The 16,464-nt window shown below is 44.2% G+C and overlaps 1 protein-coding gene across 1 annotated transcript in view; it reads right to left on the reverse strand.

The window, feature by feature from the left end:
* Positions 1 to 723: 723 nt before the first annotated feature.
* The window catches only part of LOC147893074 (uncharacterized), a 54,613-nt gene continuing 38,872 nt past the window's right edge, over positions 724 to 16,464 (reverse strand). Inside the window, exons 17-18 of the mRNA XM_087387682.1 lie at positions 3,909 to 5,277; positions 724 to 1,239 (exon numbers count right to left, since the gene is read on the reverse strand). Of these exons, the coding sequence (XP_087243808.1) occupies positions 948 to 1,239; positions 3,909 to 5,277 (1,661 nt within the window). The 3' untranslated portion in view covers positions 724 to 947. The remainder of the gene's footprint in view (positions 1,240 to 3,908; positions 5,278 to 16,464) is intronic.

The raw sequence follows: 16,464 nt of genomic DNA on the forward strand, positions 1-16,464 counted from the left end.
TTCTTTCTTAATTTCAGGACAATAATACTAGCTTGTCTCTTCTCTTCCTTTAGATGCCATGTTTGTTGTACATATGCTAGCTCTTATAATTTGAGGTCTAATAATTTGGTCTCAACCACCTGGAAGAGACAAACCTGTTTTGCTGCTCAATTCACAATTAGCTTTCCAAAATATGTAGTGGTTGTACCCTCAGTATTAGAGTCAGAGATTTTCTTATTTGGGATCTATAATGATGTGATATAAAGTTATAACGGTGTGCACATAATTGCTTTCACTAATGTTCACCTCAAGTCTCGTACAATATCTTGAATTGCATTGATCCTCATACAATAAACTAACACAAAGAAGGGTATTGTCCATACTTGATTCAAAGACCGCAAGAGGGATCGAAATGCATTGTGAAAATGACAACGAACTCCTGAGTGAGGGTGACATTGAAAAGACAGTCGGCAAAGGCATATAAGGAGGAGCTGCCAGGCAATGGGATAAAAAGAATAAGACGAGTTCTAGAATGGTGATTTCGCCCTGCGAATATTTTTCTTTGCTTTGGATTTGGGGTGGGGGTGCCATACCATGTGATGCTCCCTATTTAGTAGGTACAAATACTGACATTTCCGTATTTAGCTACTTGCCAAACCTCAGACGAGATATATTTTAATGTTGGTATCCAAATTATCACATTATTGAAACTTCTGCATTAGCAGCCAGATGAAGACAGCAAGCAAATATAATGAGAGCTCATAGATTAAATAATGTTTTAACTTAACAAGCACTAGATGACCTTTTCATCTGGCTGTTAGGTTAAAAATCGCTTGCATTTTTGCACGCATTTTTGCACGCAACAATTTCCATCAGAATTATGGAAACTGGAATAGGATCCAAGCTTCACGTAAGTTCAAGAAATGTGGAGAAATCGGATCACCCATGAACAAAACTCCACCCAGAAATTAAGTTACATTTCCCCTTCTACAAACACACTCATACAGATACTGGAAAAAGGCGCCAATGTGTGCTGTATCTGCACCAGGAACAATTTTTAGAGCCTCTGCAACCCTTGCAAACCCCATATGATGATGTAAGTCTATGTCCCTGTCCATTGAAGGGATTCTTGGAGCTTCCAAAACCCTCAGTGGTGGATAAAGCGCCCACTGCATTGACCATATTGCTAGAGGTCGCATGTAAGCAAGGGACCTGAAATGGCCACATGTAGTCCACGCTTCTGGCGTTTGGAACCAATAACTGTGACAGGAACATGGCATTACTCAGCCACAAATAATGAAAATTTCCACTACTATATTGATCATAAACTTCATTCAGCTATGTCTAGTCTGCATACTTTCAATCCAAAAATTTAATAAGATAATCTAATTTGACACTTTATAGACGCATAACAACTACTTTTGACTTCAGAAAACATAGAAAAAAAAACAATTATCTGCATATGGAGAAAAAGAAGGCCACTGCAATCAGGTCGGATGAAAAGAAACGGATCACATCAACTGGACTAAATATTCTTGCATTACTTAACCAAAAGAAAACAGAAACAAAATCAAAATATCCAAATTTTCCTCTCTATAATGCAAGGCCAGCACAGCCTCAGTACAAAGCAGCCTCAGTAAAACTTGGGTTAACAAAGGACTTCGCCCTCTCAATTCTGCATTTAACATAGTAGAAACAACCTGGGATGTGTCGTCTAACAGAATTACCTGGCCTTTACCCATCTTTCCTTTTACTTAAAAGAAGAATCTTCTTCTCCAAATTGTTGGAACATAGTATACCTCCACACAAGAAGACTGCAAACTGCTAGAACATGCTAAAATGTTTCGTTGACCAAAAAGGCTAAGAGGCTGCTCAACTTGGACAAAGCAAGGACTTAAACCAACCACTGACTGGTGGGGAATATATAAAAGAGGTCCCTATCACCTGTCGGTTGCCTAGTGCCAGCAAAGTTGTCACCTAGTGAAGCCACAAACTGAGCAATACTGCACCAAGCACCACTTCAAGAACCCTGCAGAAGACAGAAAGTACAGAAAAGAAAAGGGCTTGAAGCAGAGGGCTCCACACCAGTGCTGGTGAACTTCTCTGTGGTCAAGAATGACAGGTGAACGAGCCAGTAAGAAGGCAGCGAGGAAAAGGGCATTAAGGCTCCGTTTACAACAAGATTCAAATGCAACTTTTGTGAGCAAGTAGTCCCATCTTTTGAGTGTGTGTGAGATGGGAGTGAGGAAAAAGGCCATAAAGCTCCATCTACAACCATATTCGAAGCCCACTTCGGTGAGGCTTCACATTGGGCTATGCAGAGCAGCCATAGGTTTGCCATTCTACTCTTGAATTTTGAGAAAGCTTCTAACAAATTTTTTTTGGAGGTCCTTTTACGCTTTGGATCCGACCTCGGGGATGCGAATGGATTGTTGCAGACCACCAAGAAGAGTGAAGGAGATTTGAGAGGCTACAAGTGATTACCAGTTTTGAAGGAAGCCTCAGTCCATCAGCAGATAGTACAAGCATGCTGCATGTTTGCCATGACACCAATCCAAATCCATGTCATTTTTCAGACAATGACATATCTTCATTGGATTTGGGCCTAGAGACTACCGAGTTTGGCATTAGATTCATTCAGGCAACTAGCATTCAGAGGGACCCTGATATGCACATATATCCAAATGGTTTGCTAGTCAGGGTTTTAGATGGGTCGAGTCTTGCCTTTTCAGTATAGTTTGAATGCCTTGCCCTCTCAGATTCCACGGAATGAGATCAACTCTATCATACAGTTGGACAATTGGACAGTTGGACCTACTCCAACTCCATAGGCTGGACTAGGAGTTCCCCACCGAGTTCTAGATCTATCACGATCACTACCTGAGAGTATCCAAGGATAGAGTGATAAATTGGAGGCCTGGAGGACAAACGAGTCTCATGCAATGAGGGTTTCTATTGGACAGCTCTTGGTCTCGTCCCACTAGTTGAGACAAGGAGAGCCATTGGCACACCTAGAGAGCAGCCAATCTGTCGGCTATGCACATTGGGCACGGTGGAGATAGAGGAGCAGTTTCTATGTACATGCCTAGTCTACTATGAGATTCGTGGACAATATCACTACCTTTTCTAGAAGGGACACGAGTTCAAAAAACTTTCGCGGCTCATCCATCTTCATAATCAAGTCTGCATGGGCCTCTCCTTGATCGGGATGCCATAATGTAGAGACACTCTATTGAGATAGATCAGACAACAGGAGCTGAAAGTGACACAATAGACAAAGCTAGACTCGACAAAGCGGCATGTCATAGATTTCTACACATTTGAGTCAGCTCCGGGTCACCATGGAGAGGAGGAGAAGGAGCTAGCCAAGATGAGGACGTAGAGGATTAGCACAATAGGAGACAAGGAGCAGTGGAGCCAGAGACACAAGGACAATGCACAGTTGCAGAGACATACCAAAGCATGCACAATGGAGGTCCAATCTATCCTAGATTTAATCAGAGGATGCGTCAGAGTCGAGGTATCACTCTTATTTGACCACCGGATACTGACATCAAATACATCCATCCAGCTTAAATGGCCATCTTGGTCACAAGCAAACTCAGCCATTACTAAGGCCAGCGCTGAATAAATGTATGTATGTGCACATACATACATACATATATTGTAGAGAGCCAGCAAGCTAAGGTTCCTCACGCGTGCCAAACATTAGAATCATTGTAGTCAATCATGTGAAAGGCTAAAAGCCAAGCAAGGGAAACCAATTGCATAGCTCATCATGAGAGCGGGAGATGTTAGTAACAAACAGTAAGAATGCACATCTTTCAAGAGAAATGATTAAACATATATAAACATTACCAAATAAAAGGTGCAACTCTAAGAAGAGACAGTTCCAAAATTTTGAAATTTCTAGATTTCAAAGCACTCACCCGAAGCCATCCGCAGACCATCCGGCTTTGAAAACACCTTCTGCTGTTTTAAAAGCTTGTTCCACCAAGCCTTCATATATCATAGCTGCAGCAACAGCATATGTTGTTCCTGTCCATATTTCACGAGATTGCATGCAGGATTCATCAATTCTGCCATCTGGATGCATGCCATTGACTGCTCCCATCTTTCCTGCATTCATCTTCATGACATTGAATTGAAAAACCTTTTCCAAAGCACTTCGTGCCTTATAATCATCAAATAGAGGCGGCAAACCAGATGCCCATGCATACCACTGACCAGCCATTTGGTCTGCTTGTATTGAATTGCTGCTGCCATATGTGCGTTCATCATAGTTGAAGTATGAACCATTCCAAAGCTTGTCTTCATATACCTTTTTTGCACGCACAAACTTTGATTGAAAATGTTTAGCGGCACTTTCATCATTCACCTCTACTGCCAAAGCTGCTGCTGCCTGAAGAGCTGCAAGCCATAATCCTCCACAATATGCACTTACACCAGTAACAGCCCATGTGTCGTACGTCTGATCAGGGAAACCATCATTTTCTATCATGCAATCCCTATCTCTGTCAAACTGATCCATGTAAGCCATTGCAGTATACACAGCTGGCCAAAGGGCTCGTGCAAAAGACTTGTTACCAGTTGCAACAAAATCCCTGTACACCTGAAGAACAAACTTTGGGTTAAGATCTTTCCACCTGCTGGTATCATGCAGGTTGTAAGCATTCACTTCAGCCCATGGATCATGAAGCCCAAGATCATGAGGCACAGCACCCAGAACCTTTCTTGGACCTGTATCCCCTTCAGCAAGAAACTGCACTACTTCATTGTTGTATGACAAAGTAGCAGCCGCAAAATCACGCTGGACACTAAGTTCAAGCTCAGGGAACAATGAAAGCAGGGCAAATGATGCATAGAAGTGCACATCATAAGTAGACCACATGAGATATTCTACTCCTTCCAAATATAAGAATTGCCCTACATTTTCCTCCCCATCTTTCAGCAAAGAAGTGCCATAGGGCAGTTTCAAGGAGGCAGAACCACCCATTTCACTTGAACGTGTTGCTGACATCGCCTTCAAAATTGTTGAAGAAATCTCTGAAAATTGCACCTGGTCTGATTCTTGGACATTCCCTGTCAAGTTAGTTATCGAACTCAACTCCTGTGATAAGCAAGTAGGTTGATGATTTATAGCTTCTCCCTTGTCCCCTGCTGATTTGTTAACGTTCCCATCAACCTCCAAGCCATCAACATTTGTCTCAAAAGGAGCCTCATCAGAGTAAAATGATGTTCTGGAGCTGTGATCTTCTGCAGTGTCTTTCTCTGATCCAGAGATGGGAGCCAAACCATCTGCAAGACAATGATCCTCAGATTGGATTTGAAGGAAAACAGTTCAAAATTTTCTCTAGATATGCATCGAGAGAAGACTGTCCCTAAGTTTTTGGGTGAAAAGAAAATATAAAAACGCAAATATGTAACACCCTGAAAGAACCAATAAGCAAAAAGGCCACTCTATTCGACCCCTACACTCATCAAAAGCAGCCAGAATGGAGCCCGAGAGTCAAGCCCTGTTATGCTTCATTACACTATCTTCTTGATATAAACACCAACAGCTAACCTTAAAACTGAAAACATCTAAAGCCACTAGATCACTTGATGAGCAACTCTAGGATTATAGAAATTCATGGAATTGTTCTTGTTTGCTTTTCTGTTTTACCACTTCTCTATATATTATGCCCCTATATCTTATACTTCCATACGATTCAAAATTTCAGAATTTCTCATAATACTCAGAAGCAAGGGTTCTTACTTTAGCGCTAGCCTGAAGCACAACCAAGTCCCTGTTAAAAATGGAGAAAAGTGAATGTATTAAAGCCTCATTTCTTTTGTATTATTTTTTCACCTATTCTTTCTATTTTTCCTCCAACACGGACACATAGAAACTTTAAGAGTGTCAGGGAATTTCCCTTCTTCATGGAGGACGGGAACAAACTTTAGGATTCTCAAGCAAGCAGTGTTACCTTATTTTTAGCAGGGAATGATACCTTCTTCACAAAGTAGGCAGTGTTGCCTTATTTTTAGCAGGGAATGATACCTTCTTCACAAAGCACAGGAAAAAATTTTAAGATTCTCGAGTCTTTACCACAGGATGTACCCTCTTTGTGAAAAACAAGAACGAATGTAGGGTTCTGTTAGCTAAATATAACACTCATGGAATCACTATGCAATGTCGGTACACCTGTATGAATCCCCACATCTCCCACTAGCCGATCAGGCCATATAGCCTCCTTGCAACCCTCTGTGGCTACAACATACTCAGCCTCTGTGGTAGACAAAGCAACACACTTCTGTGCACGAGACATCCATGACACTGCACCAGCTGCAAAGGTGAACACATAACTAAAAGTGGATCTCCGCCTATCCACATGCCCTGCAATGTTTGAATCTATGTACCCAAGTACATGCATCTCTCCTCTACCAAAGTAGATGCACATCTCCTTGGTACCCTTCATGTACCTCATGATACACTTAACTGCCTCCCAATGCCTCTATCCCATGTACCAGCTAACAAATCAAAATTGTCTCGCTTGCCTGCTTTTTATATCCATGCAGCTCAGAACAATGAAGCTAGAACACGGACTGTACTCCCACTCCAAATGCAATGTCCGGTCTAGTAGCTATCATAGCATACATAAGACTCCCAACCGCTAATACCTAAGGAACCTTGGCCATCATGGCCCTCTTCTCGTCTGATTTAGGACTATCTGCATGACTCAGTTTCACATGCATATCTTGTAGAGTAAGAATGATACAAGAGGTAAGGGAGACACGGGGAGGCGAGGGGGCTACTTAGCAAGCGGGGGGCGAGGGCGAGGGGAACAGGGACGGGAGGGTCACGGGGTGGAGTGGGGTGCTTATATCAAGAAGATAGTGTAATTGAGGCATTGAGGAGATCCTTTTCTTGAATAGCCTACAAAAAGATGAATGGCATTGAAGGGAGATTCTGGTCCGGATTATTAATCCTTTTATTAAAGATCTAAGATCCTTTGAGATCCACAAAGTTAGTCATGGCTGACAAGATGATTCCAGAAACAATTACAAGTTGATATTAGAGTAATGAAACATGTAATTGAGATTGAAATTGATTGACAACACAATCCCTACCATTTTAGGACAAAGAGATACTCCTATTCTCACTAACACTCAAAGTGATGTTGCAGATCCTATGTTCCATACTTAAACGAGCCACGTTGAAATACATTATCAATATGTCAAAAAGAGATTGCATGCAAGAGAGATCTCTTTATTCTACTGTCCTACACATCAGAATGTTACATACATTTTCACCAAGGCTCTTCCTAGAAGTATGAAGCTTTGTGCAAAGCTTTAGGCTGACTAATCTATCACTTGTACATGTTCACACTATCACTACAGGGGGGTTTGTAAAATGTTAGTAGTTGGTTAACATGAACAACTCACCCAATGGGCATTTTTGCCCCCAATTAGGGTTATTTCCCTTGGGTTAGTTAGGCCTAGTTAAGGTTGTGATTTTGCTTTGAGGGTACATAACTATAAACATGTGAGTACAAATATCAGCATTTCATTTTGCCTCACTCCACACTCTATCCTCTCCCCATTTTTTACATGTGCAGAAGGATTTGTTTATACTATGACCTACACAGACCATTGGGTGACGTGGTGGAGATGTCATATAGGTAATCTTTGGTATGCGTAATGGACGTTATGGTTTTCAACCTTATGAGTGACTATCATGAGATTAAAATTGCACTATTTGTTCTGTTTTTCGAAGAATGAATTTGGACATGCTTCTAGATTCATCCGCAATATCAATGAACGTCAACGCCATATCAACAAACATCAACATGCGAAAACTTTGTCCATGTTCCGCCTAAAGGTAATGTGATAAGTTCTTTGTATCCTAAGTGGTGTGTTTCACTAGAGACTAAAATAAAATACAATAGTCTACAAAGCAATTGTAGCTTGAAGGAAGAGAGGTGTGGACAACTTTTTGATTAGCCTTCAGACTCAGTGCCAGCCTCTGTCACGACTGAGTCTGCCCTTCACCTTTGGAGTATTGATAGAAACTTAGTATGAAGACTTTTGTATAAACGAATGCTCAAGAGTGCATGAGTATGTGGATCTGTATGTGTAAGAGAATTTGTTTATACTATCGTCTACAACATCATGGGGATTTTATAGTAGCTAGTCCCTACTACGTGTGATGGAGTTCATGGTTTTTGACCTGTGAGTGACTCTCGTGAGATTGAAACTGCACTATTTGTTGTGTTTTCAAAAGATGAACTTGGGCATGTTCCTAGATTCATCTAGATATATAGATCTGTCTAAATTTAAGTTCAATCATAGTCACAAGAACCGTTTTTTGAAGCAATTCTAGACTTTGCCAGGTGTTTCATCTAGAAATCGGGTTTTAAAAATGTATTTTATATGAATTATATATAAAACATAAATAATTATCTTCAGATTCTCTCTCTCTCTCTCTCTCTCAACCCTTGATCATACGATTTCATGACACTCAGGCACGACTTTCAGCTCTACGACGCAGGTCACTCCTTCGAGATCAGCCAGCGATCTCTATGGATGAGGACCTCACACCTCTACAGGTTGAGGAGAGGCGCTCTTTGCTGTAGCAGCGGGATCAGGCCCGGAAGGAGGGAAAGTGGACAGTGGTACGAGAGGGACGCCTTCCTACAAACCCCCGTAGAACACCTGCTCCCTCCCCTACATAGGAAAGCGGGGTCTATGAGACTCAGATATCCGAGACCCTGTCCTGCACCATTTGCAACTGTAATGGTACCTTATGGTCAGAACCAGGAAACTTCTAGGAATCCTATACAGGCCACGACATAGTCTTCTATACAAAGACACATCAGAGTCCAGAACGCCCTCTTCCAATAGTCAGCGGATATACATGGGAGTCTGCCTACAGAGATGAGATGAGGGGTATAGGAGGAGTTCGAGGTTCAGGTGGAGTTGCAATCCTTTTCAGATCCACACTTCGGGGAATCATTTCAGTAGAGCAGAGAGATACACATTCCAGATTTCTTTGGATCCGGATACGACACATGGACAGCCAGGATCTATTTGTCGCAGTTTGCTACTTCCCCCCGGAGACCTCCCACTTTGCCAGAGATATTCGAGGTGATGATGAGACATCTCCATTTGCTGCCCTTTATCAGTCCATTGTTGACTTTTCTAGCCACGGAGAAGTCCTTCTAGTGGGGGACTTCAACATGAGGACAAGGGCCCGTGAGGTACCACTTCTTGATTTCAGAGATGATTCCACTCTACTGGCAGATGTTGACCTTGAGGAGGCAGGTATGCTACGGGTTTCGGCTGACAGGCGAGGTCCATTCTCATCCTATGGGCAGGCCCTATTAGACCTAGGCAGGATACATTATCTCATTATCTATAATGGTCTTGACAGATGGCCCGCTTCAGGTGGTTTCACATGCTTTCCACATGGGAGGGGCTCCAGTGTTATTGATTACATCATGGGATCCCCTGTCTTCACATCTCGCATTACTGACTTCACTGTAGCACCTCTCCACCAAGAGGCTGATCACACATATCTTTTCTTTCGCATCTCCACCTCCCTTCGCACAGCACCTTCCACCCCCCTCAGTGCTTACTCCACTTATCACGAATTACACTTTGATCGGGATCACTCACCTTCTTACTCTGGCCGTCTATACATAATTCTCGCTTATATTGACTTCATACCCCTTTTAGAGGATCGTGCTGCCCTTGTCACCCACTCACTACACGAGGCTGCCATTTACGCTTTTTCCCACACCACCCGCTCCACCCGCCCACCACCCCCTGGAAACGTACCCTGTAATAGTTGGTACGATGATGACTATAAGGCCTTTTGTCGTCAACTCAGATTCGAAACCAAAAACAGTCTTCCGAGCGCACTAGATACACTACGTGAATACCATAGGCTGGTACGGAAAGAAACTAGACTTCGTTTGTCGAAACAAGGAGAAGCTACTGAACATTTTGTTTAGTAACAACTCTAAGGACTTCTGGCGGAGATTTCTAGAAGGACGGTTCCCTCCGCCACTCACTAACACCAAGATTTGGTTTGATTATGCACGAACACTTTATGACATCCCAAATCAGCCAGTCCCTAGCCTCACACATGCCTCATCCCACATCTTGCACCCTCTTCACTAGAGGAGGGGTAAAGGAAGCTGTAATGAAACTTCATAATGGCCGAGCGAAGGATCATGAGGGACTATGCACTGAGTTCATTGCATATGGGATTAACCTCCTAGCCCCGATTTTAGCAAAGCTTTTTAATGAAGCGGTTTGTTTGGGATTTCCACACACTTGGACCATTAAGACTATCTCACCCATCCACAAGGCAAGGGATCCCATGAGCCCGGAGAACTACAGGACCATTATGATTGGACATGTCATGTCCAAGACTTATGCATCAGTACTTGACTCCGAGGTTAGCAGACTTGCAGAGTGTCGAGGACTCAGAGCAGTAGGACAGGCCAAATTCTTGCGTGATCATGGAACCATGGACCACATTCTGATGCTCAGATGTATCATCGAGGAGGCGAGGTCACAGAAGCAGAGGGTTTATTGTTGCTTTGTGGATTTTCGCAAGGCATTTGACACGGTCCCGAGAGCCCGCCTCATACGACGCCTACAGAACTTGGGTTATGACCAGCAGATCATTTGGGCTGTCATGGCACTTTATGAGAGAGTTTCTGGCAAAGTTCGAGCAGGATCCGGGTGGACAAACGAGATCATGAGTACCATCGAGGTCAAACAAGGGTGTCCTTTGTTGCCTACCTTGTTTAGCCTCTACATTGACGAGCTTGAGACAGTGATGCAGACACAGGGGGGTGTAGGTTGCTTTCTTGCGGGCACGCTCATCCAAATTTTGCTCTATGCAGATGACGTGGCTCTCTTGTCTTCCTCAGCAGAGGGGCTTCAAAGACACCTAGACGCACTACAGTCCTTTTGTGAGTCTCATAATTTGAAGGTCAACCTGGGTAAAACCAAGGTCATGATCTTCAATACATCTCGAGCCATCATGCGTCAGGAGCAGTTCACATTTGCGGAGTCATCTGTTGAGATAGTTTCATCACACACTTATCTTGGGGTTATCTTCTCCGGACTGAGCTTCACAATGAGAGCCGCAATGCAAGCACGCTTGAGTAGAGGGTATGCCTCATTGGCCAGGCCAGAGAGGCAGTGCTTCCGCTCACACTTTCAGGATCCACGCACCAAGGGGTTGCTTTTTGACTCCTTGGCTCCCCCAGCGGGGATCTACGGCAGCCCTTGTTGGGGGCCAGACTTGTCGGATACAGAGTGGGCCCGTGTGGAGCGGCTACAGGTTCTCATGCTATCACAGATGATTCGTGGTAAGTCATCCGTTCCTCACCAGATCATTCAGGCTGAGTTTGGGTCACCCCCTTTACAGCTAGATGCTGCATTTCAGGTCATCACATATATGTACCGAGTTAGGGAATATGGGGATTATAGCTCGGGGCGTAGCAGGCTACCATGGATAGCTATATCCTCTTCTATGGCACTTGCAGCAGGAGGAGATCAGAGGTGCTGGTGTGCACGTACAGAGATATGGTTTGAGCGACTAGGGCTCCACATGGATAGACTACCTCCCTTCCAGTATAGCATGGATGCTCCGTTCTCTCCCCTCTTATCACACGAGGTCAACCAGGTTATCCGTGAGGATCTACTACAGCAACACACTTTTCAGACCTGGTTGGAACCGAGTGAACTCCCAGTGAAGCTAAGCTTCTACAGAGATCACTTCTTACATATCACAGCGGAGGGTTTCATTGACCCACCAGGATACACACAGATTCACCTACCCCACTCGATGAGGATCTCTCTTGGGCAGTTCTGGGTCTCTTCACACAGAGTTCGCGTCGAGAGCGGCAGAGCAGAGCAACTACCCAGGGAGCGGCGCATATGCACACTATGTGACATACAAGAGGCTGAGACAGAAGAGCATTTCATCTTCAGGTGTCCTGTGTACTATGAGATCCGAGGACGTTTCCACTGTCTCTTCAGAGATAGTTATGGGATTTTAGCCCATTTCCTCTCCTACCCAGACCAGCGGTGTTTGGCAAGTTTCATTCATGAGGCACTTAGACACCGCGAGAGGATACTCCGAGCATGAGACAAGAGCAGACTTCTTCCTCGGTTGATCCCTCTCAGAGCTCTATCACGGAGTTCTTTCAGCTAGATCACATGGACCCCAACGAGATGAGGCCTCGACATGACCGTGACCCGGAGCCTGTGACCCGACAACTTAGACAGAGCGTCGACACCCATATCACACTTGGAGACATCCCCTCCTTGTTTAGAGTCGGAGCTTGACCGACGGGGGTCACAGTAGCCTTGGTTAGACGCAGAGCTACGACCAGGAGACGTGCTATTATCGCACCTCTGAGTGGCCGACAGCACTCTATTGCCGACTTCATGCCTTCACTACCTCATCCATCCTGATATCTTGCTTTTGCTGGGATGATGATGATATTGATGATGATGCTGAGATTGATATATAGTCGACCATCAACACGACTATGCTGTACTTAGGACTTAGGACTTAGTACTGCCATTCTGCATTTTTGCTTTTTTTTGCATTTTGCATTTTGCATTGGTATCGACGCTCGTTTAGTAGCTCCACTACCACAGCTCGTTGTATCAGGATTTTCACAGTCTCATAGACCCATTGGTCTTCCAAAGACTTCAATAAACTTTCTTTCTTTCTTTCTTTCCCTCAAAAGAGCTCTCAAATATGCATTTACACATTGAGCACTCTCAAAAGAGTCAAGACACAGGTGACAACCTGTACTAGGGCATTTCACCCAATACACTGGCATTTCGCCCGTTTTGGCGAACGTTTCGTCTAGAAACGTTTCTAAGTGTTTTGCATACTAGAAACGTGTTTTTTGTTTACACACTATTCCATTGATTATGGTGTTGCTTTCTGCTCAACCAAAAAAACACACGGACTGCCAATAAAGAAACAATTGCAAATGTTGAATCACTCTTGTGCATCCTAACACTATCAAGCTGTCTTTTCACGTATAAATCTGTAGCCTCATTCCTTCCCTCATATCTAATATGTATCCAAGCTTGCTTGGAAGTCCTGATATGAGGTATAATGAACCTCTGAACAGACAAAGCAATAAGAGACATAGCCTAGGCATCCTTGGCATCCCATCCCCTCTGACCCTGAGTAGGAGCAACAAGTACAACCAGCCTTACCTGAGCTTGCTGCCTATCATGTGCATTACCTCCTTGCTGAGGCAAAAACTGCACCTGATGGGTCCCCAAAGACTCTGTGCAACTAAGAGATAAAACTTCACACGGAATAATTGGTGCCATCCAATTCATCATCCTCGGACAAAACCTTGAACACATCTCTAGGATTCTGATTTTCGTTTTGAGGTTTCTTCAACGATAAGCATCAGACTGAAACAAAAATAACCCAACAAAATTCTGCAAATGACACTAAAGCAGAATATCAAAAAGCTGCAAGTCCTTGGAAAATGTCCCAAGCATTGCAATAGAATGCCCAAATCTGCAAACTACCAAATGGCATAGCATCTGCTTGCAAAGAGTGCAATGTCCTGTAAAGGTCTGCCAATCTCATTGAATCTGCCCACAACAAGCCAACCCAAACTGCCAAAATCTGCAAATGACTGAATTTGAGGCAAAAGCTCCAAATTTCTCACTCAGATCTGAGGGTGTCTCCTAGCCCATTTTGGCTTGCATTTGATCCCTCAAACCCCCCCGGTATCTGGCACCTGCTGCGAGAACTCCCTGCTGGCCTCTTAGACCAGCTTTGATGCTCTAGACAGCAAAGGTTTTGAGCCTGGATGGTCTTCTTGGGTTTCAAGTGCAGAGTTGGGCTTTTCTTGGTGATTTTTTATGCTCATTCCTTAGCTTTGGGACAGCTATTGCTGCCTGAATCTTTCCTGAGACAGGCAGTGGACATTGGCTCAGTTTTCGAGCCTTTTTGGTGTGAGAGTAACCCTTTGCCTAGCGCTCTCTTGATCCTGGTCTTTTTGCAGCTTCTTGGCAGTGGTTTGGAAGGCCCGAGCCTTCCTTTTCTCTACTGTAGGCTCCTTTTTTGCTCTGCTGGAATTTTCCAGCAAGCCTTTGAGCCCGAGCCTACCTTTTCTCTGCTGTAGGCTTCTTTTTCGATGTGCTGGAATTTTCCAGCAAGCCTTTGAGAGGAGCTTTATCTTGGTTGCCACCCTTGGTCTGGCAAGAGGGGTTCACATAGCAGCACCCTCGACTTCCCAAGCCGTTAAGGTTCTACTTTCTCCAGCAGAGAAACAGCAGGTTACTACTGTAGGCCAATCAATTCAGGACAGAGCAACGGTGCGCAAAATCGTTGGACTTACTCCCACAAGGAGTTAGGTCAATGATTGGATCCGAGCGAGTTTAGCACTCGAGGGTAACCACATCTAGGATGTTAACATCTACGGGAGAGTAGTCTTTCTTCTACAATTGAGTCCCCTAACACCACCGAGGCCGTGGCCGAGAAGAGCCCCATCTTTCTAGTCCCTCACCTTGTGTACTTCATCCCCTGGTATCATGGGTTTGCAGTCAAGGACATGGACACGACACATCATGTGCCTTGTTTCCCGATGACACTTCGCTTCCCAAGGCTCCAAAGGGAGTACCTGCCCATCATCCCATCCATTACACATGCTTTTGGCACACTCTTAAGTGTCCCCGCTGGTTTCAGCAGCTCATTGTGGCAAATACAAGGTGCCTCGACTCACGATGATAGTAGAGATTCCAAATTCTCTTCATGAAGAGATTTTTCTTGAGACCCTTGATAGGGACAGTTTCGTCAGAGGAGTTGCACACTTTGCTGAGGGGCTCGTGCAAATTCTTCATGTTCGTATATTTCTTTGCAATGACTGCTCGGAGGCCAAAGGCAAAACGCACCACTTCCACATTGAGGTGGTGGAAGTGGGAGATCCCCTCCACCCATTTCATGAAATAATATGCGGCCAGGATAACATATCTGGTCCTTATTCCTTTAGTTGTTGGGCTTATCGGACCAATAAAATCTATGCCTCATTTCTCAAAGGGCTGATTGGTTAGTATTCTCGTTAGGGGCATCATGTCCGCTTTATGTGGGATTTTCACTCTTTGGTAGGGATCGCATCGCTTGATGAACTCGACTACATCTCCAAAGAGAGTTGGCCACCAGAGGCCTGCTTGTAACATTTTACATGCCATAACGTCAACAGCGAAGTGATCGCCTGATGTCTCGAAATGGGCTTCTTCCAACACGTCGATATATTCGTGTTCGCACACGCACCTGCACATAATGCCATCCTTGCCCATGTGGTAGAGTTGGCTTGTAATTAATTGATATGGTGCAGCATCCTTAATGAGTTTGCAGGATTTGTCCAGGGGTAACCCATTTGAACATCAAAGAGTATCTCGGAGCACTTGGCTTTCTTCTATAATCGGACTACCCCTATGAAAAGGGTCTCCCTTGAGGTTCAGATGCGGATATTAGATCCTGCTAAGTCATCTTCTATGCAGGAACATATCAATAAGCTTTAGGAATTCCAACAGGAGATACTTCAGGTAGAGAAGGAGATATCATTTGAATATATGGCCATTACTTTGTTGTCTCATCTCACATCCCAAGTTCCAATACTCTACTTTTTATTCTTCCCTGATTACGAGTGGCAAGATGAGTTCTCTCACCTGGGAGGAATTAGTGCCTATGGTGCTGGATCAAGAGGACCGTTTTCAAAGTTCAACCCATGGCAGTGGCTCCAATGCCCTTGCACTTTCGAAGTCGGGCAAGTCTCAAGGACGTTGTTCCCCAAACACGAGGATCGTAGCTGAGAAAGAGGCATTAAAGGCGAAAAGGTCGTGTAATCATTGCGGCAAGAACAGACATTACTAGAGGCAGTGCCCGCATCGGGCTAACAACAAAGGCTCCGGTTCCTCCAGAGGGTTAGGATCCTCTTCTTTTGCTATTAATCCCCCTTTTGTGCATATTGAAATGCTTGATTCTCTTGCATCCTCTGTTGGAGAGGAGGTTTTGTCTCTCCATGCCTCAGATGCTCAAACCTGGATCATTGATAGTGGGGCATCCCAGAACATGAGTCCTTCTGCAGTAGGGTTGAAGGATTTTGTGATCTCCGGTGTGATGTCTATATTGGCGATATCTCAACTATCAAAGTTTGTGGTGAGGGCAACCTCGACATCATTCCCAATGGAAAAGGAGGGATGTACTCCTGTCGAGTTCTATTCGTTCCTTCTCTTGGGTTCAATCTATTGTCTATCCATGAAACTTGCCGCCTTGGCACCACTGTACTGTTTGATAAAAATTATGTGGAAGTTCGAGATAAGGCAACTAGTCAGGTGATTCAAAATGGTACAACTAGTCATGGCATTTACACCTTGTTAGCACTCTCCACAATCTCATCGTCTCGTCAAAGAGATATTTGGCATTTTTGG

The sequence above is a fragment of the Dipteris shenzhenensis genome, chromosome 16 (assembly GCF_047967505.1).
Source record: "Dipteris shenzhenensis isolate YYH24624 ecotype China chromosome 16, Dip_SZ_1.0, whole genome shotgun sequence".
NCBI lineage: Eukaryota > Viridiplantae > Streptophyta > Polypodiopsida > Gleicheniales > Dipteridaceae > Dipteris > Dipteris shenzhenensis.